This window comes from Belonocnema kinseyi, chromosome 7 (assembly GCF_010883055.1).
Source record: "Belonocnema kinseyi isolate 2016_QV_RU_SX_M_011 chromosome 7, B_treatae_v1, whole genome shotgun sequence".
NCBI lineage: Eukaryota > Metazoa > Arthropoda > Insecta > Hymenoptera > Cynipidae > Belonocnema > Belonocnema kinseyi.
In genome coordinates, this window is record NC_046663.1 from 99,571,470 (window position 1) to 99,595,983 (window position 24,514).

A 24,514-nucleotide genomic window follows, 5' to 3' on the forward strand; every position below is an offset into this window, starting at 1 on the left:
CCTGAAAAATATATGACGTATTTTGTGAAGGGTCCCAATGTAAATTTATGAACATTTTTTTTAATGTTTTAAATTTTTAATGAATTTTGAGTCTTTTTAAAACCCAAAAATGTTTTTAAAATTTTAGGAAATATGTAATTAAAATTTTGTTTAATCTGTATTTTTCTCTTACAATTTATTTTTCAAAATTAGAAATTATTATTAATTTTCCCAGAAATTTGACATTTCTTTAGTATTTTAAACCTTTTAAGATTCTGAAAAAGTTTCTTTATTTTCGAAATCTTCAAAAGTCTACACATTAAATTTTGCATATCAAAGTTCCAAAGCAACTTTGTTCCATTGATAATTATCAGAGAGCGGACGAGCGTAGTCTGAAGTTACGCACGGAACATAGCCTCGACTCCCTTGTTGCGGAGAACCGTCGCATGAGGGGAAGTGGTGGGAGAGCTGTGCGAACATTTGAATGTCTGTGGCTGTAATGAGCAGACAGCACAGAGTAGAATCAAAAGAAAATAGAGCGACAAATGATACGTTGTCATAAATGCAATGACAGGGTGGCCCATGGAGCTGGAAATCGGGAAATGACAGTGAATTTATTTTTTGAAGAGGAATTTTACCAATTTTTAGAAAATAAATCTGTCTAGCTTTGATTTCAACCGTGTTTTAATTGATTAGCTAAATTGTTATATTCTTCAATTAGGCTATCATTCAGTTTAGAATGCGTAATTCGAAAACCTTTCACTTTAAAAAGGTTCTTTTTTAATTTTTAAGTGTACATTTTGATTTAAAGAATTGTAAAATGCAGTTTTAAAGACTTAAAAAATGAAACATTAGATATGTTTGAAATAGATGGTTTAGGATAAAACAAACATTTTTACTCGATCAAATGTGAATATAAATTAACTAATCATTTTTTAATTGAACTGTACTTTAAGTATTAAAAAGTAAATAATAATTGATTTTACAAGACGATTCGGAATCAGTTCATAATTTTAGAATTTCCAGAATTAAACTTTAAAAATTAAACTGTTTAAATTTGAAAGTCTTGTTAGGTAGAAAAATGTAAATGCCTTATTGAAACTTTATAAACTATTTTTAATTTTTAAATAACTTTAGACTAAAATATTTGTAATTAAAGGCTTTAATTAAATTTCAAATACTGTTTCAGTTTAAAATATTCCATTTTCAAACCATTCAATTTGAAATTTTTGAATTAAGAAAAATGTACAATTTTAATTACTCTATTTAAAAAAATTAAATTTATTACTCAAATTATTGAATTGTTATGTATAAATAACCATTTAACACTTGCTATCATTAGAAAAAACTCGAGTATGTTCAAGAAATATTTAAAAGTTTAAAAAAAAAATCAAACTTAATTAAACATCTGAAATGATTTCAAATAATTTCGAAGATTTTTAAGAATTGTGAAGGGCTGTAAAAGATTAAAACACATTTCCTTAAGATTCGTAGGAAAATTGAAAATGATTTTTTATGTTGAAAAGTTAATTTAAGAGAATGTTTAAAAAGATTTAGAAAGATTGACGAAACTATGAAAAATGATTGTTGAAATTTTAAAGAAATTTAGAAGTTCTTAAAAAGTTTCAAAAATAATATAAAATTTATAAAACGTAAAATAACATTCTGATTTTTCAAGATTTTGAAATAAAATTTGAAAATGTTTCAAGGATTTTTTAAGTATTTAAAATAAAAAAAATTAACTTTTAATTTAAGAAGTGTTCAGGTTATAAAAAAATGTAATTGTTCAACTTTTAATGTTTCTAGCTTAAAATTTCCTAAAATAGTCTAATTATGAAAATTTTTTATTTCATTGGTTGATTCTTTAATTAAGAGCATTAAAAATGATAAGGTGGATTTATATTTTTCGGTCTGAAAAAACGTACAAAATTGCCGGTCAATAAATAAATCAATTGAAACGACAACCCTGAAATGAAATAAAACGGTGCCGAAAAGACATTTCAAATTAAATACATATTGAGAGAAACTGCGCTTCACGTTATCATTTTCAATGCTCTAAATTAAAGAATCAATCAATGAATTAAAAAATTTTCAAAAATTTACTATTAATATTAATTAATATTACTATTAATTTATATTATAAATTAATAGTAAATAGTATATTTTAAATAGTATAACCTGAACAGTTCTTGAATTAAAAGTTAAATTACTTTTATTTCAAATACTTTAAAAATCCTTAAAACACTTTCAAATTTTATTTCAAAATCTTGAAAAATATGAATGTTGTTTTACGTTTTTCAAATTTTATACTATTTTTGATACTTTTTAAGAACTTCTAAATTTCTTTTAAAATGATTCGTATTTTTTCTAAATCTTTCTAAAAAATTATGACAAATTAAAAAAAAAAATTGCTTAAAATTTTCCACATTCATTTTTCATAGTTTCGTAAATCTTCTTAAACATTTTCTTATTTAATTAAGTTTTAATTTGTTTTAAACTTCTAAATATTTCTTGAACTTACTCAAAGTTTAGTTTTTTGTTTAGCTTTTTGTTTAGTTGTGTGTTTTTGATTTGTAATTACGAATTTTAAATGAACAGTTAAAATTTTCTAAATATTAAATAATTGTTATTTTTCTGAATTAAAAAGTTTCTAATTGAATGGTTCGAAAATGGAATATTTTAAACTGAAACAATATTTGAAATTTAATTAAAGCCTTTAATTACGAATATATTACTTTCAAGTTATTTTTAAAATAAAAATAGTTCATTAAGTTTCAATCGGGCGTTTACATTTGTCTAACTAACAAGACTTTCTAATTTAAGCAGTATAATTTTTAAAGTTTAAATCTGGAAATTCTAAAATTGTGAAATGATTCCGAATCGACTTGTAAAATCAATTATTATTTAGTTTTTAATACTTAAATTACAGTTCAATAAAAAATTCTTAATTAATTTATATTCAAATTTTATCAAATAAAAATGTTTTTTTTTTTTAATCCTAAGCGATCTATTTCCAATGTTTTATACTTTAAGTGTTTAAAACTGCATTTTACAATTCTTTAAATAAAAATGTACACTTAAAAATTAAAATAGAACATTTTTAAAGTGAAAGAATTTCGAATTACGCATTCTAAACTGAATGATATCATAATTGAAAAATATAACAGTTTAGCTAATTATTTAAAACATGGTTGAAATCGAAGCTAAACAGATTTATTTTCTACAAATTTGTCAAATTCCCGGTCCAAAAATAAATTGACTGTCAATTCCCGATTTCCAGGTCAGGGGCCACCCTGTATTTGCATTGATGACAACGTATCATTTGTCGCTTTATTTTATTTTCATTCTACTCTGTGCTGCCTTCTCATCACAGCCACAGACATTCAAATGTTCGCGCAGCTCTCCCACCACTTCCCCCCTTGCGATGGTTCTCCGCAACGAGGGAGTCGAGGCTACGCTCCGTGCGTAACTTCAGACTACGCTCGTCCGCTCTCTGATAATTATTATTATTGAATACATTAATTAGATAACCTTACATTATTCATAAATCATAAGTTTTTAGACATTTTTTTAAGCGAGAAAAAAATGGAAGCTCCATGGAATCATAAACTCGGGTTTCCCGACAACAATAATTTCGAGGTAATTTCGAGATATTAATCGAAAATGGCGCCATTCAATTTTTAATAATTGGACAAGTTTCGAAAATAATATTTCATTTTGTGGATCAAGAATAACAATTCTGAGAAATAAGAAACATTTTTACACTAACATGTTTCATGTTTGATTCCTTATAGACCTACCCGGAACACCTATAATTGTCAGGGAATTTCTATATATCTAGAAAAAACTGGAAATATCAGGGAATTTTTATATAGCTAGAAAAAACTGGAAATGTCAGGGAATTTTTTTGAGAGACTGGCATGGTGTCAGGAGTAAGAAAAGAACTAGTGGTAGAGGAAGGAAAGAGAGAGTATACAGAAGAAAGTGAGGGGACAATGGTTAGAAAAATAAAATTAAAAAAAGTTGTTGTGGATGTAGTATGCGTGTACAGAAGAAGAGAAGAGGGAGGATGGAGAAGAATACGGAAATGGACAGAGGAGAAAGAGGAGCGGCTGGTCCTAATAGGAGGGGATTTGAATGCTTGGACCGAGGAACAAGGGGGAGAAGTATGGGATAGAGAAAAGGAGGTGCTTATAAGAAAATCGAAACAAAAGAAAATGGATCGGGAGGGTAGGAGGCTACTGGACATACTGGGAGAGGCGGGATGCTTCATTTGTAACGGCAATACAAGAGGGGATGAAGAAGGTGAATATACGTACGCGGGTATAGGGGACACCGTAATACATTACATTCTGGCAGAAGAAAGAATAAGGAGGCTGATGGTTAAAATGGAAGTGGGCAACGTGATAGACTCAGAACACTTTCCGGTAATCGCGACAATGAAACGTGGTGGATCAAAGGGCAGTAAGGGGAAGAGGAGAGAAAAAAGAGAAAGTAGAGTGAAAATGGGAATTTGGGGGGAGGAAAAGTTGAGAGAATTTAGACGAAAAATAGAAAACGAGGAGAGAGGAAGTCGGGAAGAGGAAGGAGTTGACACACTGCTAGAAAAACGTAAAGCTGCAATAGATAAGGTAAGGGAAGAGATGAGACCGAGAAAAAAAGAAGAGGAGATTAGGAGAAGCTGGTGGAACAATGAATGCAGGGAAAGTAAAGATAGGATGAAGGAGAATATAGGGAAATGGGGGAAAGGGGAAATGGAAAAAGGAGAACTCAACAGGAGAAAGAGGAAGCACGAAAGAATGATAAAGGAGAAAAGACAGAAGAAGAAAGAAAGGTATATGGAAGAGGTAGAGAAGGCGGTAAAAGAAGGGAGGGGATGGAAAGTGATAAATAGGAAAAGATGAAGGAAAGGTATAAATGAAGAAATAGGAATAAAAGAGTGGATGAAGCACTTCATGGGGCAGTTAGGAGGAGTGGAATATAGGGTAAAGGGAGAAGGAAGAAAAGTGGTCGATGAGGACGAGGAAATTGAAAACGAGATTAGTAGGGATGAGGTGAATCAGGCGATTGCAAGGTTGAAAAGAAACAAGGCAACAGGGGAAGATGGTCTGGAAAATGAAGCACTGAAATATGGAGGATTAGGGGTGAGGGAAGAGATGTGGAGGATTTGTAACAAGGTATGGAAAGGAGAAGGGTGGCCGGAGAAGTGGAAGACAGGGCTGGGAGTACAGTTCATTAAGAAAGGAGAAGGCAAAAAGGTGGAGGAATATAGAAGTATCACACTCATGTCCGTGGAGTATAAAATTTATGCGGAAGTGCTTAGAAGGAGGTTGGAAAGACAGGTGGAAGAGAAGGGAAGTATACGCGGAAGAAAGGGAAGCTAGTCGCATTGTTTGTAGACTTTAAGGCAGCATTTGACTCAGTTAACAGGAGGATCTTATGGTCAGACAAGGGTGTCCTTTGAGCCCACTTCTGTTTAGTATTCTTCTCGCAGATTTAGAGGAGAAGTTGATGATGAAAAGGAAAGGAGGGACAACATTAGGAACGGGCAAACTGTCTTCACTAGCATATTCAGATGACGTAGTGCTATTAGCGGATGATGAAAGAGGTATGAACTTGTTGATGAGAGAGTTCGAAGAATATGTGAGAGAAAAGGGTTTAACAATAAATGTGAACAAGACCAAGATAATGTGTTTCAGAAATAAAAGGGGTAGGTTAGAGTATGAATGGAAAATAAATGGTGTGGTGGTAGAGTTGGTTGGTGAGTTTTGCTACTTAGGATTTTAGTTCGAAACGAGAGGAGGAAGCGAGCTGCAGGTGATAAAGAGAATGGAATGCGCGAGTAAAGTAATGGAACAAGTATGGGGTATAGGAAAAAGAAGGTTCAAGAACGATTGGAAGATGAGAGTGTGGATGTTGGATGTATTAGTATGGCCAGTGTTAAGCTATGGTGTGGAAATATGGGGATGGAAAGAACACAAGAGAATAGAAAGTTTGCATGAACGATTTTTGAGATGGGTTTTGGGAGTGAGCTGGCGTTGCCCACGTTATATGTTAAAGGAAGAAATAGGACGAGAAAAAATGATAGTGAGGCAAGTGAAAAGAGCCTGGTACTTCGAAGAGAAACTAAGAAGGGGAGAGAGAAGCAAAATTGCACAAGCGTGTGCCCGCGAGGTCATGGATAAAGAGAGGAGGGGTAACATGGGCGTTCAAAATGGAAGGAGGAGAGATATAAAAAAAGGCGTGAATGTGGTATACATGAAAGGGGTACAGAGTGGGAGGAAATAGAGGAAGAGATGAAGGCAAAGCAAGCTGAGGAAAGATGGGAAAAAATCGCAGATTCAAGGTACAACCGCTGGTATAGAATCGTTAAGGGCATGTGATACTTCGTTGTGTGGTCAATCGGGTACAGTTCCCTCGGTTTTTTTTTCCACAAAAATGAAAATGTTTAAAAACTGAATACGGAGATGCTATAAAATATCATAACGGACGTCCCCGGACTCTTTTTTGAGGGTTAATAACAACAACAAAATTTATTGTGCTAAATAAAAATTTTATGCATTATTCTGAGGTTACGTCGTTTTTCATCTCTGTCTTTCCGATAATTTGAAAATTATTGATGAAACAAACTTTTTTAATTGCCTGCAAACAAGGTTAGTTCCGGGATATTAGTTACTATGTTTATTTGTAAGTCCAAAGTTTTCTGCCAAAAATATTTTGTAGTTTGGAAGTAACGCTCGGGAGAATTTTAACACACATAACCTCAAAATATACACACGTTCTTAGCAAAATCAAATTTTTTTAAAATAAGTATAAAAAAAGTGTGCGGGGACGTCCGTTAGCATGTTCGCTATCATTTCCTAGATTTTGAAGACAAAATATTTCTTATCCTCGGAAAAAGCCGGGATAATCTAACACTGAAAAAATCGATACTATTTCCTAAACGCTATGCAAATTAATCACATTTTGCTAAATTAAAACTTTTTTGAATCAACCCACAAAAAAATGTTTGTGGACGTCCGTTAGCATGTGCGCTATCATTTCCCAAATGTCTACTACAAAATATTTTTATTCTAGAAAAAAAGCCAGGGAACCTAAAACTGGTAAAATCGATAATTTTCTGAGTATCACATGCCCTTAAGGGGCAGGAGAAACCAGAGTACCTGAAAAAGATTAAAAAGGAGAGCAAATGGAATAGAGTAGTAAGGTTCAGAATGGGAGAGGGTTGCAGGTATTGGATGAATGAAGAAGAGAATGAGTGTAGAGTGTGTAGGTATGAGCAGGAAACATGGTTTCATGTGTTATAGATGTGTACAGGGGACGATGGGGGAGCGGAGAGTACAGAAGAGAGGATTAAATGGATTCTGAATGAAAATGGTCAGGGGGAGGAATGGATGAAGAAGCTAGAAGATCTGAGAGAGAGAGAGAGAGAGAGCTAGTTGCACAGGATAGTAGAAAAAAAGCCAAAAAATGACTCCGAAAGAAGGAGAGTTACGAAGTAGTGTTGCGAACTAGAGTCAAAATTTGAAATTGATAATGGTAAGAGGAAACGGAAGCCCAGGGCAAAGTCGCAAGCGTTTAGGAATAAGAACAATAATTTAAGACTGTATGAAGCGAATGGTTCGCAAGATAGTATAAGGCTTGATTGTAAGAATATTTGTAATGATTGTGTAACGACTCTCAAACCCGTAAAAAGAAGAGAGTATAAACAAATAAAGAAGACTAATAATGATTCTTTATTTGAAAAATTAGCTTTATATATCTGTAGTTAATTATTTTGTTACATAGTTTTTTTTCGTTTTGAAAATAAATGTTTTAAATGAAAAAACTGTTATATTTTTCATTAAAAATTGATAGTTTTTGGTGATTTTTGGTAAAAAAATTAATCTTCTTTGTTGAAATTTCATCTTTTTTCTTCAAAATTAAAAAAATTTGTTCGCCATTTTTTCTCTCTTCACTGAAAAATCTTAATTAGTTAAAATTCAACTCATGTTGAAGAGTAGTTTTTTGTATTAAATTCAACGGTTTTTTGAATAAAAATTAAAATCTTCTTTGGTTGAAATATCAAATGCAACATTTTTCGTTCAGAATTCATCAAAGTTACTCATTTATTAAAGATTAATTTGTTTGGTCGAAGATCTATAATTTCAATTGAAATTTTATTTCCTCAGTTGAAAATTGAGATATTTTGTTAAAAATTTGTTTTTTATTATCAATATACTTTTTTTGTTTGTTAATTATTTATCATTTTTAACAGAAATCCGTGTATTTTGATGAAAATTAATGCTTTGGTAGCAGTTAATCTTCTTGGTTAAAAATTCAACTATTCCAGTTAAAGATTTATTATTCTAGTTAAAAGATCATCTTTTTGTATTAAATTTAACTATTCCAGTTGAAGATATATCGTTTTAGTAGGAAATTCATCAGTTGGGTTGAAAATAAATTTGTTCCATTGACAATTTAACTATTCCATTATTGGTCGAAAATTGATATTTTTTTATTAAAAATTCAACTATTTGTTTGAAAAATTTTGTTGTTAGTTAAAAATTCATATTTTTATTGAATAATCGGATTTTGGGTAAAGAATAAATCGCCTTGTTTGAAAACTTATCTTTTTGCATGCAGATTAACTTTTTTATTGAAAATTTAATTATTTCCCCTTTGGTTAAAAATTTAATTTAATTGTTAAAAGTGCACCAATTTGATTTAAAATTCATATCTATTTTAGTCGAAGAATTATTCATTAGAAAAATGTTAGTAATCTGAATTTTCGCTTAAACAATGAAGTAAGTCTGAAACCTTTTTATTTTAATAGTTTCAAGGAAAAATACATACATTATTTGCAGATTTTAGAATTGAAATAGAAGAGAAAAAATTGTAGTTTTTTTATATATCTGCTTAATTTTTTTTTTAGCTGAAAATATAGTTTCTAAAAATCTATAAAATTTACAAATATTTCATTGCTAATATTTTAGAAAATTGAACTCTTTAATAAAGTATAGTGTATAAACTTGATAGATTAGTATAAGTATTGAAAACGTAATTTTTAATTTTAATCGATAAACTTATATTTCTCAGAAACCTGAAGTTTTCAGACTTGTTTTTTTAATGGTAAAAAATTAAAGCTTCATTCAATCACGAGCACGGGTTTCCCGACAATAGTTTCACATTGTTTCGAGATAGCTTCGAGAAATAATCGAAAATGGCGCCATGCAATTTTTAATAATTGAATGGAAGACAAGAATAAAAATAAAATTGATTAGTAAACAAGTAATTACCTTATCCCTATAGAGCGCAGCTGCTTTTGTGTTATATTTCTGAGAAATAGTCATTGCATCGTCCCAGTCAGGCTGAGATTCAAAAAATTCACGAGCCTTCCTGTTGCCCCCAGCTTTCATCTTTTCCAACTCAATATCTTTCCATCTATCCATCGAAACGGAACGTACAAAAGATAAATGAACTCCAAGACCTCTGTGCTTTCCTGAGCATTCGAGGCAAATCCATATTCCATATGTAACAGAAACCCATTGAGGGTTATGTGCCCCACATTCAAAGCATCTCTGCAAACGAAGGCAATTAGAAACAAGTTCGTCAATTTTATTAATAAACAAAAAGGGTTTTTAAACGATACAAAAATCTAAACAAACGAGGAAGGGAAAAAGCTTAAATGATAAAGATTAGTTAAGACGTTGAGCACATTTTTTACTAGAGTTTTACATTTTGGAGTCTTAGGGCTTCCAGGTAGTTTTTATCAAGGGAAAATTATATACTTACATTATTTTCGTCGCTCGGTTTCAATTCTGCTAAAACACGTCGAGTTCGAGGGCTGGCCATGATTTTTTATGCCTGGAATTCCACTTTAACTATTGCAATATTTTTTCACAGCTGCTAGAGCAGATCTCAGCCATCGACTATTTAGCCAAGCCAAGTGTCACAAGTGGTTTTAAAAGAACCGACCAATAAGAGCACGAGTTTCTTCAAGTTCTTGCATCTCATTGGTTTATTTTCAGAATCTCGGCAAATGCTCAGTGTGACGTGTAATTTTATTTGAAAATAAAACAAGTAAAATTTTATATTTTTTAATTCCACAAAATACCTTACTGTAAATTATACTTCATAATCTGCAGTTTATTGTTAATCTTGAAATAACATTATACCATTTACAAACTGCATTCAGGGTGCCCGTTTCAGTCGATCGAGATTAACAAAAATTTTACACCGTCATTCGAATTTAAAGATTCCAACTCGAAAACTAAAAACTTTTTTTTATTTAAAATTATTGAAACTTAAACTCTTTCGAATTTTAAACTTTTAAAATTAAGGATTACATTTTTTTATTCAAACGCTCAATAATTTATACACGTATAAAATGGAAGCTGTTAACCCTTTTCAGTTGAAAATTGCACAGTTCAAAAATTCAAAAAAATAATAATATTAATGCACGCTATCATTTCCAATGTTCTAAAATCAAGATTGAATCACAAAATTATTGAATTTTCTAAACTATGTAATTTAAAGAAATTTAAAGTTAGAAGCATTACAATTTTTTTTAATACTTAATAAATCCTGAAAAAATTAACATTTTTTAAAATAATTTTGAAAATATAAAAACTTTTTAAAAATATTCTCTTAAAATTGATTTTTAAAAATAAAAAATAATTTTCAATTTTACTAGAAATCTGAATAACAATTTTGTATTATTTGAAACTTTTTAAATTGCTCGAAAAGCTACTAACCATTTTGTACAAAATCTTTGAAAATTAACATTTTGTTTTAAAAAGTTTGCATTTTTCTAAATATCCCTTAAAATACGTGAAAATCTTATAAAATAATAATTGTTCAACTTTTATGCATACATCAAAATAAAATTCAACAATTTCAATTACAAGTACAACAATTTTAAAGTAGAACAATAAAAATTGCAACATTCAAGGTTTAAATGTAGCTCTCTGAAGTTTTAACGATTCAAGGCTTTCTGTTTTAAACAATTCAATCAACTATTTGATGCATGAATAAAAGCGTATAATTATGAATCTATTATTCGAACTTCTTTTAAAATTGAAAATAGTTTTAAAATTTGTAATCGGATGTTTACATTTATCTAATTTCGAAGGCTTTCGAATTGAAACAGTTCAATTTTGAACGTTTATACCTGTAAACTTTTTAATTTTGAACATATTAAAAATCGCCCTGTCAAATTAATTATTGGTCAATTATTGATACTCAAGTTACAATTTAATTTACAAAATCATGAAGTATTTTTTATTTACAGTTGATCAGCTTGAAACGTTTTTTGCCAAAAAATGTAAATTTCAGACGCTACTCTTTTTTTTCAGTACTCAAAGCGACATTTTAAAATTCTTTAAATTGATGTGAAATTCTAGGTCAAAAAATAAATTCACTATCATATTCCGATTTCTCCGTCCAGCGGCCACCCTGTGTATTTCATAAAAATTGATAAGCAAAAGAAAATAATAAAATTATAAAGCAGAATTAATTAAAATGCCAGAAAAGATGTTTTCGAAAATGATTTATTTTTAATTAAATAAATACGTTTTCATAAATATTTTATTTACCTAATTTATCTAATTTAGCCTAAATTCGTCCCGCTTAAAAAAAAAAGAAAATACCATCTGGACAGTAAGAACAAAAATATCGCAACCTGACGAACAATATGGGCGTTAGAATTTATTGTTTATTAACATCAGTCGTTTCTAATTTATAAATTAATACTTTTAAAATGTAGTATAATTCATACTAACTATAATAAAAAAAAAATACGGGTCAACTAAAAATTCACAATATATTTAATAATGCAAATCCCCGGAATAATTTAAATATAATAAACTTCGTATTTTAAATCACAACCTCAACAAATTACCTAATCACTACTTTCTTCTGAGAAATCGTTAACTTTTATTCGAACTGTAATTAGTATCATCTTCGACGGCCATGGAGTTGGTCACAAATTCTTGATTTGAATCCTGAAAATATATATTTCAAAATTAATAAAAAAGAAAAACAAGAATCTAACCAAAATAAAAAAGGGAATGAAAAGATGGCATGCCCAAAATCCCCTTTCTTCTTATTTTCTATCGTATTTTTTGTGTTTCTATTTTTTTATCGTGATAAAATAACATTTAAATAATTCTACCCGTTTCGATGTTAATTTAGCGCCCTTTTTAAGACGAAACCTTTTCGAAGCGAAACCGAAGTTCTCTCACTGAGATCTGACTGAATCTATGATTAACAAAAAAAAAAAATGAAAATCAAGAAACAGGAGACGAGACAAGAAAAAAAGAAAGACTGTTTGGAGGTTGCCTTCCTTTTCTTTCAAAAATAAAAGATTTTTTTATTTTTTTATTTAAATGAAAACATAAAAATTGGAATTTTGGGCGTTAAAGCAGAATTTAAATTTTCATAATGGCCGTTTTAGTTAAGGAAAACATTCAGGGTCACTATAATTTAAAAAATTTGAACTCTTGGAACTGAAAAATTGTTATTCGAAGGAATCAAAACTGAACTGTATATTAAAGCATTCAAAGTTAAACTCTGTTGAATTATAAACTTTTAAAATAGAAGCTCAAAATTTGTTATTTGAAATATGTCATTCAAACGGTCTATAATTTACACGTTTAGAATAAAAACTTTAACACTTTTCAATTGAACAATTTTAAATTAAATGCCGCTGAATTGCAAAATTTTATTTTAAATAATTATTTTTTAAATAATTAATTTGAACATTATTAAAAACGTTTAAATTAAAAGATGCCCTACGTTCAATTCAATATAAAATTAAAAATCGAAAGTTCCCCCTTTCATCTAATATAAATGTTAAAGATACAAAAATTCCTCTTGCAATTCATAAACAATTAAAAACAAAATTTCGTCCCTTCCAACTCTATTAATTGCGAATTAAAAATTTGCTTCTTGCAACTCAATACAAATGTTTAAAAAAATTCTTCCAATTCACAAAATATTAAAAATTTCCTCCTTTCCAGTTAAATAAAAGTTTTAAAAATATACATAATGTCCCTGTGCAAATTGGACAAAAATTAAATATTCTTTTATTTCAAACTCAATAAAAATGTTAAGACTACCAAACTCGCCCGCCTTCAACTCAATAAAAATGTAAGAAACAAAAAAAATTCTCTCCTATTACAGAAAAAATTAAATACAAAATTTATTTACATTAGAATTTTATTTTTATTTTTACATTAGAATAGTGAAAATTGAAACGTTTTTTAAAATACTTATTTTCACTTTAAGTCGCTTCAAATTAACAATTGTTGAATTATTATTTTAAAAACTTTAAATTTAGCACTCTGAAATGTTAACGATTTAAAACTTTCTATTTCAAACAAATTAAGTTTCACATTTTTAGTTTTGAATATTTCATTTATAATTGCTCATTTTCAATTAAAATGGTAAAATTACTGAATATATTACAATTTTTTTTGGTTAATTTACTAATTTCAAATTAAACGGGTTAATAATGGAATATTTTCGACGGAATCAATTTTTGAATAGGATTTCAAATGGAACAAAAGCGTTCAATTGTGATTCAATTAATTTAAAATTATTCTTAAATTGAAAATAATTTATAAAGTTCTAATCGGACATTTAAAATTGCCTAACTACTAAGGCTTTCGGATTCAAACAGCTCAATTTTCAACGCTTAAATCTTCACATTTTTCATATTTAACAGATTCAGAATCCTTGCTCAATTTAAAACGTTTTTTACACAAATGTGCACCATGTGCTATGAAATTTGCAATATTTCAAGTAACTGGATAGATTTTCCTCATAAAAATTTGTCAAATTCCCGGTAAAAAATAAATTCACGGTCATTTGCCTATTTTTCCCGGTCTCCAAAAATTCCCGATATTTTGCATGGGTTCAAGTTCACTGTCAGGCTTGAATACAGCAACATTTCGTAAGAATTCAAAAATAATTATGCGAATTTCTTACCGAACTTATGATGATTTGTGTACGAGCGTCCAAATTGAGTTCTTCGACCTCTTCCGGCGTGAAAACTATAACTTGCTGCTCTCCGGAGATGCCATTATCTTCAATTGTGTAAGTCACTGGGATTTCTGAAGCGACCTGTAATTTAAAAGTTGATTGAATCCTCGCTTTCAAAACCAAGAATAAGGCTTTTTTTTAAACAGTAAATTTAAAAAGAAAAATAACCTCGCAGTATGTAAATTGGGCATCGCCTTCGATATTATTTTGCACACTCGAAAGAGGATCCGCAGAATCTGTTTTTGATTTAATTTTTGAATTATGCTGCTGCAAACGTCTCCATATCGTAGTTTTTGGAATATGATATAATACGGAAGCCGCTGCTTGCGACATTTTTCCACTTTTACAGGCAGCAACAGCTTCTTCTAGCCGGAATTTTTTAATCGATTCGTTTTCAGTTTTCCTTTTTTTCCAGAAAGATGTAGGCAATTTGCCTTCGTCGACTAGACGAGCCTTGTCTCTAAACAGAGTTGTCTTTGGTATCTACAAAGTCAAAAACACGAGTAAAACCATATTTTTCAACGAATATATTGTAAAGAGAAGAATTGCATAGAGAATAGATATAGAATAAAAAAAATTGGAAATACACGTGTTTTTATTCGAACTATTATCTGCGCGCGGAGTTATTTCAAGAATAAAAAATAGTGTCAGTAGTGGCATAAATTTAGGAAAATAGTAGAAAAATAGTGGTATGTATTCTTTTTCTTAAACCACAAAGTGATGCAAGTCGTATAACATTTAAACAAAGTTCTTTCTTTAGAAATACAGAGTAAATCAGTAAAAGTTGTAGATAAAGAACTCAAATTAGTCATATTTTTTTTAACAAAGAAAAAAATAGAAAATACATAAAATAATATACAATATGTAGTTACTTGAATGTTCTTTTTTCTAGCTTAAAGTCCTGTGAATTTTCAAATTATATTCTTGCACAAATGAAATTGTCACACCCATTTTTTGTTTGTTTTTTAAAGTTGTAAGTCATACAAAAATGGAACAAAAGTATTATCAAGAAATTCGATAAAATTATACTGATAATTTTTAATTACTTACAGATTTTTGGATTTCTAAAAATTAAACTTTGACAAAAAATTGTTGCAACGATAAAGGAAATATTTGGAAATTAATTCCAGTCAAATTAATAAATGTCCTTCAAACACGATCAATTGATTCCCATCCGATTGTTGAGAAGAAACGTTTTCTACATGGAATATTTTTTTTAATGAAATATTTTTTACAGAAATATTTTGTACAGTCACGGTAGAAATGATCTCAACGACTTTTTTTAACTATTGCTAAAATTCCTTAATTTTTATAATAAAAATATAATTTTTTCCTAATAATCATAATCTATAGTGGTTTTGTAAGTTATTGAGCTATTTTTTAAATTTATTCCCGAAATATCTTTGAATCGAAAAATAGGGAAAAAATTCTAAAAATATCTTAACAATTTAGAAAAATACTATAAAGACTTAACTTTAAAATTAGCTAAAGAGCTTTAAAAATGTTGATTACTTCCAGAGTTATTACAATTTTTCATCAATATTTTTTATTATATATAAAATTGATAAAATAATGACTTGCATATTTGAGGTAAAAAATATTGACTTGTAGTTTTTAAATGAAAGAAGTATTGACCTGTATTTCTTACAAGGATTCAACTTGCAGTTTCTGAAGATACAAATATTAACATAAGTGTTTTCTTTATCGTTGAATAGCTACAAGCTAGTATTTTTACTTGTTAAATAAATACATGTGAATACATTGTACCATTCGAAAGTGTAATTAATATTGTTGATCTTCCAAAAATTGCAGTCAATATTTTTATAACCTTATAATAATTGAAAGGTACAGTATTTTATATTTTAAACTACAAGTTAATATTATAAAATATTCTTCGCTAAAATTCTTGAACTTAAACAATTAATTTATTTATTAAAAATACAATAATTAAATATTCACAGCATAATTTATAAAAATTAAACACTGAAAAAATTGTTTCTTTCATAAAAATATTTTACTTACTTATTTCTGATACACACACACACACAATTTTTATTTTAGAACAATTTTTACAAATTTTGATACTCCAGATTTTCGGAATTTTGTAGACGTCCATTTATTTTATATCTTTTCAAAGTACATGTTAATATTTCTCAAGCACTGCAATGCATAAAAGAATCATGTAAGAATAAAGTCTTTGGAAAGTAATAAAAAAGTATTTCTGCAGAAAGTTTTCCACTAAATAAAATATTAAGAAATTTCTACATACTTGGAATTATTTAAAAATAAATTAGATTTCAATTTTACGGAAGCCCATATCTGAATTATTTATTCTTCAATAAAAGGATTGATCTACGTCTCAAATATTTCTTTCTAAAATATTAAACTCAACAACTTAAAATTAAAATTAAAATGAAAGATTTACTTTATTTCAAGGTCTTTCAATTTAAAGTAATTTGTAGATTATACTTTTTAATAAGTTATTTTAGTGCGAAGTCAAAAAATGTCAATATTCTTTTCTGCTTAATTTCAACTTCATTCTTTTCCAAAGTTGAATCTTTTCTATTTAAATTCCTATTAATTAAGAAAAATTTCTCATTTGAACTGTTTTCAAAACAGAAAACTTTTAGATTAACAAAATATGAGTGCTTTAATTTCTCACTGTTTATTGTTGAAGGCAGTCACATTCAAATATTGTCAAATATTTAAATTAGCTATCTGAAAGTTGTTCAATTTTAAGTTTGAATGTGATTAAATCTTATTGATGATTTTTAACTCAATTAAAAATACTTCAACAATCAAAGATTTCTTTTGAACATTATACCCTGAAACAGATGAATTTTAAATTAAGTTTTCTATATAGCTTTTGGGGCTATTTCCGGAACGTATTCCTGTACTTAGACATGTTATTTTAGCCAATCATCGAAGAACTTTAAAAATGTTTTTAAAGCAAATGTGAAGAAATGGTGGCATTACTGACATTTTTTAAAAACAATAGCAAAATAGTGACATCGCTAAAAAAACGTCAAATAGTGTCAAAAGTGGCGTGGGCCCAAGCCATGGATATCGATAAAATAATATTAAATTAATTATAATCCAAGAACATAATTACTTGATATTGTTGTGCAACTTTCGTGAGATTTTCTCCGCGTTGCAAAGCTTCCACAGCAGCTTCTCTTTTATCAGAGCCGTAACTTCTTTTCATTTCCGAACGAAAAATATGGTAGCCTTCTTTTTGCATTCGTCGCCAGAGGACAGTTTTTGGAATACCAAACATTTCTGATGCTTGCTGTAAACTCGATCCACCTAGACAATAAGATTTTTTTATTATTATTCAAATAAACGAATATCGAGCAGATTTTCTTTAACTTATGAGAAAATCAGTCATCGAGTTCAGCGTATAAATAAAAAATAGTGTTTATTTAAAATGTTATTAAATAATAATTAGTATATAAAAATTCTTATTTATTTATAGTAGGCTTCAGTTTTCCCGCTTTTTCTCATTTTTCCGCTTAAATGCGAACAGAATTAATATAACGCAATAAGAAAATCAAACTCTTTTTGACTGAAAAGTGTACTATTAATTTGTTAAGAATTCATTTTTTAAATAAAAAAATTATATTATCTGATTCAAAATTATATCATTTAATTAAAAACTCAACAATTTTGTTAAAAAGTCATGCTTCTTGGTTGAAAATGCAACTTTTTTGTTAAAAATTATTCTTTCGGGCTTGAAATTTCATCAATTTGATTGAAAAATTTTTTACTAACCTTTTTTTTTATTGAAAATTTAACTACTTTTTTGGACATTTGTCTTGTTGTTTTGAAAATTCAACTGTCTAGTTAGAAGATAATCTGTTTCGGTTCAAAATTAACTTTTTTGATGAAAATTGACATTTTTGGGTTGAGAATTAAACTGTTCCGTTGATAATTCGAATTCCAACTAGAAAATTGTTATATTTGTTTGAAAATGACGTATTTTTATGGCATTAAAAAAATCAATTGTTTTAATTAAAAATACAACTGTTTGGTTGAAAATCAATATGCTGTAGTTGAAGATTCAAGTATTTTGTTAAAAATTCGTATTTTGTAGCTAAATCCAACTGTTTTTTGTTTGAAAATAGTTTTTTTTTTACTGTCAAATGTTGCATTTTTCGTTGACAATTATTTATTCCCGGATAAAAACTCAACTTAGTGATTGAAAATTGAACAACTTTCTTAACAATTCATATTTTGGGTTGATGATTCATAATTTCAGTTGCAAATTCCTTTTTTTTTGTTAAAAATTAATTCTTTTAACTGAAAATTGGAATGTTTGAGGAAAATTCAACTATTTGGTTTAAAAAGTAAGTATTTTGTTGGAAATTCGTCCTTTCTGACAGAACAGTAATCATCTTGGTTCAAAAATTCACCTTTTTCTTTAAAAAATTTAAACATTAAGTTGAAAATCCAACTATTTCGTTGAAAGCTAATCTCTTCGGCTTAAAAATTCAACATTTTGGATATAATATTTTTTCTTTATTGACTGAAAAATCGTTCTTGGTAAAAAATGCATCGCTTTTGGTAGAAATTTAATCTTTTATGGTTAAAAATACAACTGTTTAGTTTTATTTGCATTTTGTTTTAGGTAAAATATCAATCATTACTTGCTTTTGTTGGAAAATCATATTGTTTAGTTAAAAATTCAACTTCTTGGTTGAAAGTTGAACTAATTTGTTAATTTATGCAAAAAGTGTGGTGAATCCGAGGTCAAGAAAATAATAATATTTAAATTACCAATGACAGAATTTATAGCTGCCCTCATACACTCGGCTGGATATTCATTTCTAGAAGCATTCAACTGAATGCCCAATGCTTTCGCTCGCATATACAAAGTGGAACGAGGGATATTATTTTTGGTAGAAGCTTCGATTAAAGTCTGTCCCTCACGTAAATTGTTAATAGCGGCGGCTAGCATATCTTCGCTGTATTCCCTTTTCATGGGAAATCGTCGCTTTCTTTTTTTCACTCCTGATCTTTCCTCTGTTGCACTCTGTTCCGACTGTTCGTTCGTGTCATCGTAAGGTTGTTCTAAAACGTCAAATACTTCTTCTTCCATTTCGTTTAATTCTGTGAAAGAATCAGCGTTTTCTTCACTTGAATCTCTAGATTTTACGCTCGACTCGTTAACATCATACTGAAACAAATTATCTTTCTTAAAGGACACAATGCATTGGATTTTAATGCAGATTTCAATTCTGATGTAAGTTTCAATTACAGTTTATCAGGTTTATAAAAAAAAAAGAGTTTAGAGTCTGAAGTTTTACCTCCATCAAACCAGTAATTTTTAGAAAACGAGCTGCTTCCAAAAGATTTCTTATGTTTTCTTCAGGAACGTGAGCTTCTCCTTGATATGTGAATTCAACAATTGCTCTGACATCTTCAGCAGATACGCCGCTTAAAATTATTGTTGGGTGATCGTCCGTCACATGACTGAGAAGTTCCTGAAAAACATATTTTTTAAATATTCATGTTCTTTGTTAGAAAAGAAATAATTAACTTTGAAGTATCGTATGCAGTTATATAAGAAATCATCGAATGTTAAGCTCTTCAAATCTTCCATTTATAATTGCTATTTGAAAAATATAAAACGCATATCTTATGAATCTTTTTTAGTTCTAAGATTTGCAAATTATAAAAAAATTTCTCGTAATAAATTTACAGACCCTCATTATCTTAAATTAAATTCAAAAACTTTTTGGAAATATTGAAGTATAAATTTCTTGAGACTGCAAACTTTTTAATACAAGAAATAAAAGATTGAAAACCTACAAATAATAAAAAATAATAAAATAATAAAACTTGAGATCATGTAAATAATCATATTTTACTGTAAAAAGCATTCAAACAATTTTAAATTTTTTACAACTTAATTAATTTGAATCTGTGCAATTTTTTACTATTTAAATTTTAAAATCTAGAAGTATTTAATTTTTCATGCTAGATATATGAAACAATTATCAGCTCTTTCAATTATTATAAATTGTTAAATTATCATAGCTTTAAAAATAAAATTGACACACACTAAAGCTTAAATGTAATATTTGAAATATGTTCACTTAGAAGCAAAGCTGGAAATAGTAAAAAAATTATTCAAAGCGTCGAAAAACTTATTACTTTTACAAAAATTACTGAACCTACTTGGAGATTTTTAATACACTGCGCAGTTTTTAAATTGAAATTTTAAAATATTGCTAGTTGAAAATTTCTGTATAGCTTAATATTTATTATCTAAAATGATAAAGAATAGCAAGGACCATATTTTTGATAATTCGTGAAAGTTGATACATGAAATAATGAATCTTCAACCAAAAAAATTAATTTTGATCAAAATAGTTCAACTTTCAACCAAGTAGTTGGATTTTCAATCAAAATAGATGAATCTTTAACCAAAAAAATTAATCTTGATCAATGTAGTTCATCTTCCAAACAAGTATTTGACTGTTCATCTAAAAAAGATGAATTCCTTATAAAAAAAGTGCAATAGTTGATACTTCAACCATAAAATACTTTAATTTAAAACATAAAACAGTTGAACTTAAGTAACAAAAATAATTTAATTTTTAACAAAATAGTTAAATATCCAACGAAAACAAGTTAATTTTCAACTAAGAAGATGAATTTTCAACAAAATATATGAATTTTCGACCAAATAATTGAATTTTTTACTAATAAAGATCAATATTGAAACAGAAATAATAGTTTAATTTTACAGTGAAAAAAAAAAATTACAACTAAAAATATGCATTCTTAACCAAATATTTCAATTTCTAATCAAGGAGATCAATTTTCAACTAAAATCATGAATCTTCAATTTAAAAAGAATGGATTTTTAACGAAGTGTTTCAACATTTATCCAAGTACATAGTTGAATTTCCAAATAAAAAACATATTTCCACCAAAAATTGAATAGTTAAATCTTCAGTTTAAAATATAGATTTTCGACGAAAAATGGGATTTTTATCCCAATATAGTAAAAATGTTAATCAAAGAAGTGAGTTTTCATCCAAAATTATGAATCTTCAACTGAATAGTTAAATTTTCAGTTAAAAAATTGATTTATTAAACAAAATTTATAACAAAATATCTAAATTTGCAATAAGAAAGATTAAAGTTGAACAATTTTAACTAAAATTATGAATCAACCAAAAAAACACTTTTAACGCATTAGTTTAACTTCAAGCCAAATAGTTTTATTTACAAAGAAAATAAAAAATTAATTTTTAACCGAAAAGATGAAATTTCTATATAGAGAGATGAATATTCAAACCTTTCATATATAGAAAGAGTCAAAACGTTGAATTTTTCTTTTAAAAAATCAATTTCCGACGAAAAACGGTACAAGTTAAAGTTATTTCAAATGGTGCAAAAGCGCTAATACGACTTATTATTATTCAAATATTGTAAATATTTGTTGAATTCTAGATACTTATCATTTATTCGATTTTTGTTTAAAATAACCGATTTTCTATTTAAAATGTTATAACCTGAATACGCCTTTCGTTTTCAAAACCCCATTTTTATTGTAAACCCGTAAAACGCTAAGCCAAAAATTGTTAAAAAATTAGGAACATCTAAAACCTCTAAAATCTTCTGATTTTTGTTTTCAAATATCAATTTCCTATAAAAAAAACGCTCAAGAAAACGAAAAAAGTAAATAATTATTGAAAAATATAAATATTTAAAACTATGAAATATAATAATTTGTTATTAAAAGTGCCTATTTCCGGTGAAAAATTCTCACATAATCTACATTATTGAAAACTGTGATCCTTGATAATATTTGTTGGAAAATGCTAATTTCAGTGGAAAAAAAACTAACACAACCTAAAATTGTTTAGAAATTTGTAGTCTTCTTTGAAACTGTATTAAAATTCTATAAAATAATGTATTAGATCATTTGAAAGTTTGAATATAACCGCGCAAGACTATTTAAGAAGCCAACCTGGGTTTCAACAACAGGGATTGCGAGATTTTCGAGACACCGTTACGCTACTTTTTTTATATGGTACCTTAAGGGCATGTGATACTTACAGTTTCCCCTGTTTTTTTTTCCACAAAAATGAAAATTTTTAAAAACTGAATTCGTAGATGCTATAAAATATCATAACGGATGTCCCCGGACTCTTTTTGAGGGATAATAACAAAAAAATTATTGTGCTAAATAAAAATTTTATGCATTATTTTGAGGTTACGTCGTTTTTCATATCTGCCTTTCCGATAATCTGGAAATTATTTATGAAATAAACTTTTTTTTATTGTCTGCAAACAAGGTTCATTCTGGGAGATTAGTTATTGTGTTTATTTGTAAGTCCAAAGTTTTCAGCCAAAAATATTGTGTAGTTTGGAAGTAACGCTCGGGTGAATTGTAACACACATAACCTCGAAATATACACGCACGTTGTTAGCAATATCAAACATTTTTTGATAAAAAAAAAGCACAAAAAAAAGTGTGTGGGGACGTCCGTTAGCATGTTCGCTATCATTTCCCAGATTTTGAAGGCAAAATATTTCTTATCCTAGGAAAAAAGCCGGGGGAACCTAAGACTGGTAAAATCGACAATTTTCTAAGAGTATCACATGCCCTTAATTTAATAAATTCTTAAAATTTCCAATTATATCAAAATTGTAAATTCTGGCAAAATATTAAACACTACCCAATTCTAATATACAATTGTGCAGATCTTTTTTGTACAATATTGCACCCAAACATTCAATTGTGCAAGGAACCCGTATATATTAATCGTTTTAATATGGAATATGATCCTTACGTATGCAACAACAATCTGGATTATAGAACTTGAGATAAAAATAGAACGCGAAAATAAAAAGAAAAAAAACGAAGTCCTACAAAACAAGTTGAAAATGTTTGTCCAGTCGAATTGTTTTATTTTCCTATGAATAAAGGTTCAAAGGAAATTTTGAAAGGGGAAAACTGTTCATGTTTACTTTGAATAAAGTGCTGCAAGCGCTAAGAACAATGCGATGAGCGTGAATGCGTTCCCCAGCTGCAGACAATGTAACATCCACCATGCAATCCTCTTCGAGGAGCTGGCGAACAACTCCAGATAAATGATTCTGGTAATCGCCCCATTTAAAAGAATAGCTTTCATTAACAGGTTCACTGTTGTTGACCTCAGACATGCTGTTTCAGTTTCAATTTTTTACTTTTTCACAAAATGCCTAAACAACAACGGAATTCGGATTTCGGAACGGAACTAATTCCTCCATAAATTACCTCGAAGAAGATGGGAAACTCGCTGTGATTTATTTCCTCGACAGGCGTCACATTTATCGTTCCTTCTTTTCTAGTGAAAAATCTAGGGTAAAACTGTTTACACTAGATAAATACGGAAAATAAAATAAAAACATACAAAAGTGAGAAAAATAAATGAAAGGTCACAACAATAAAGGAAGATTTATTATAAGTCATATTTCGAATGAAAAAAAATCGGTTAACGTTCTTTCACTTGAAATTATATTATAATTCATGTTGGCTGCACTGCCTCTTATGTTGCCTAACGTGTGAGTACCAAGGTTTGAAATGTAAATTTTGAATTTAAATAAATAAAGAAAGTGTGTACGGCATCTACGCTCACCGAATTTCAATGAACCTAGACACGGCCTTAAATAAAATTTAAATGCTATACTACCGGAAAGATATTTACTTAATATTTTAAACCATTTCCAATTTATTACTTGACTTTCTTGCTTACATTTCTTTATACGCCAAACTAATCTTTCAAACAAAAAATGGGACAAAATCTGGATTTAATTTGTAGCAGAAAATCTCATTTTTTTCCTTGTGTTGATGAAAATAACAAGGGAAATAACATGGAAAACAACAACTTGCTCGTGGCTCACTAGTTTGAGCGCATCTAGGGCGTGCTACTGTTGGTTCTCGCGTTTTACGCTCGATAATGTATTTACCTCGCGCCACGTCTTCAGTCTTTGTATTTCCCACAAATTTGTGCGCAGACCTCTTATAATTTCCTCATCACGTATCTCGTGCTTCGCACTCGATTTTGTCCAAAACATGAACTTTTGTACACTATGTTCAACACTATTATATCAAATGTATATTATATTTATTTCTACATCTCGGACTGGTACTGCTTATTCAGATACTGCAAAATAATATACAAATGTTATTTTTCATGTTTAATTTAATATTTGCTCCTTATTTTGTACTAATTTTTATTCTCAGCTACCATGAAAAATCTATAATTTCTAAAAATGTATATTATTACAATTCATAATATGTACTGGTATTGAAATACTCGTATTTTCATTATCTTGTTTTTTAAAATTAAAAAAAATGCGCATCATATACAAAAAAAATCAATTTTTTTATTAAACATTTTATTGCAACTTGTGCTGTTTTTCCATAAATTTAATTTGTTTATTTTCAATGTTATTTTTTACGATTTAAATAAAAAATATGGATCCTAACGTAAAGTGGCTCAAAGAA

At 28.5% G+C, this 24,514-nt stretch overlaps 2 protein-coding genes across 2 annotated transcripts in view; both read right to left on the reverse strand.

Moving 5' to 3' along the window:
* LOC117176843 (ADP-ribosylation factor GTPase-activating protein 1) overlaps window positions 1-9,895 on the reverse strand; it is an 18,169-nt gene extending 8,274 nt beyond the window's left edge. Inside the window, exons 1-2 of the mRNA XM_033367184.1 lie at window positions 9,754-9,895; window positions 9,258-9,539 (exon numbers count right to left, since the gene is read on the reverse strand). Coding sequence (XP_033223075.1) covers window positions 9,258-9,539; window positions 9,754-9,813 — 342 coding nt within the window. The 5' untranslated portion in view covers window positions 9,814-9,895. The remainder of the gene's footprint in view (window positions 1-9,257; window positions 9,540-9,753) is intronic.
* Window positions 9,896-11,545: 1,650 nt separating this feature from the next.
* On the reverse strand, window positions 11,546-23,267 carry LOC117177419. The gene is made up of 7 exons (XM_033368090.1): window positions 22,993-23,267; window positions 19,311-19,487; window positions 18,781-19,180; window positions 17,117-17,310; window positions 14,173-14,487; window positions 13,951-14,085; window positions 11,546-11,963 (listed from the first exon to the last, which is right to left on the reverse strand). Exons 1-7 carry the CDS (start codon window positions 23,185-23,187, stop codon window positions 11,889-11,891), a joined length of 1,491 nt encoding a protein of 496 aa, XP_033223981.1. The 5' UTR covers window positions 23,188-23,267; the 3' UTR covers window positions 11,546-11,888.
* Window positions 23,268-24,514: the final 1,247 nt, after the last annotated feature.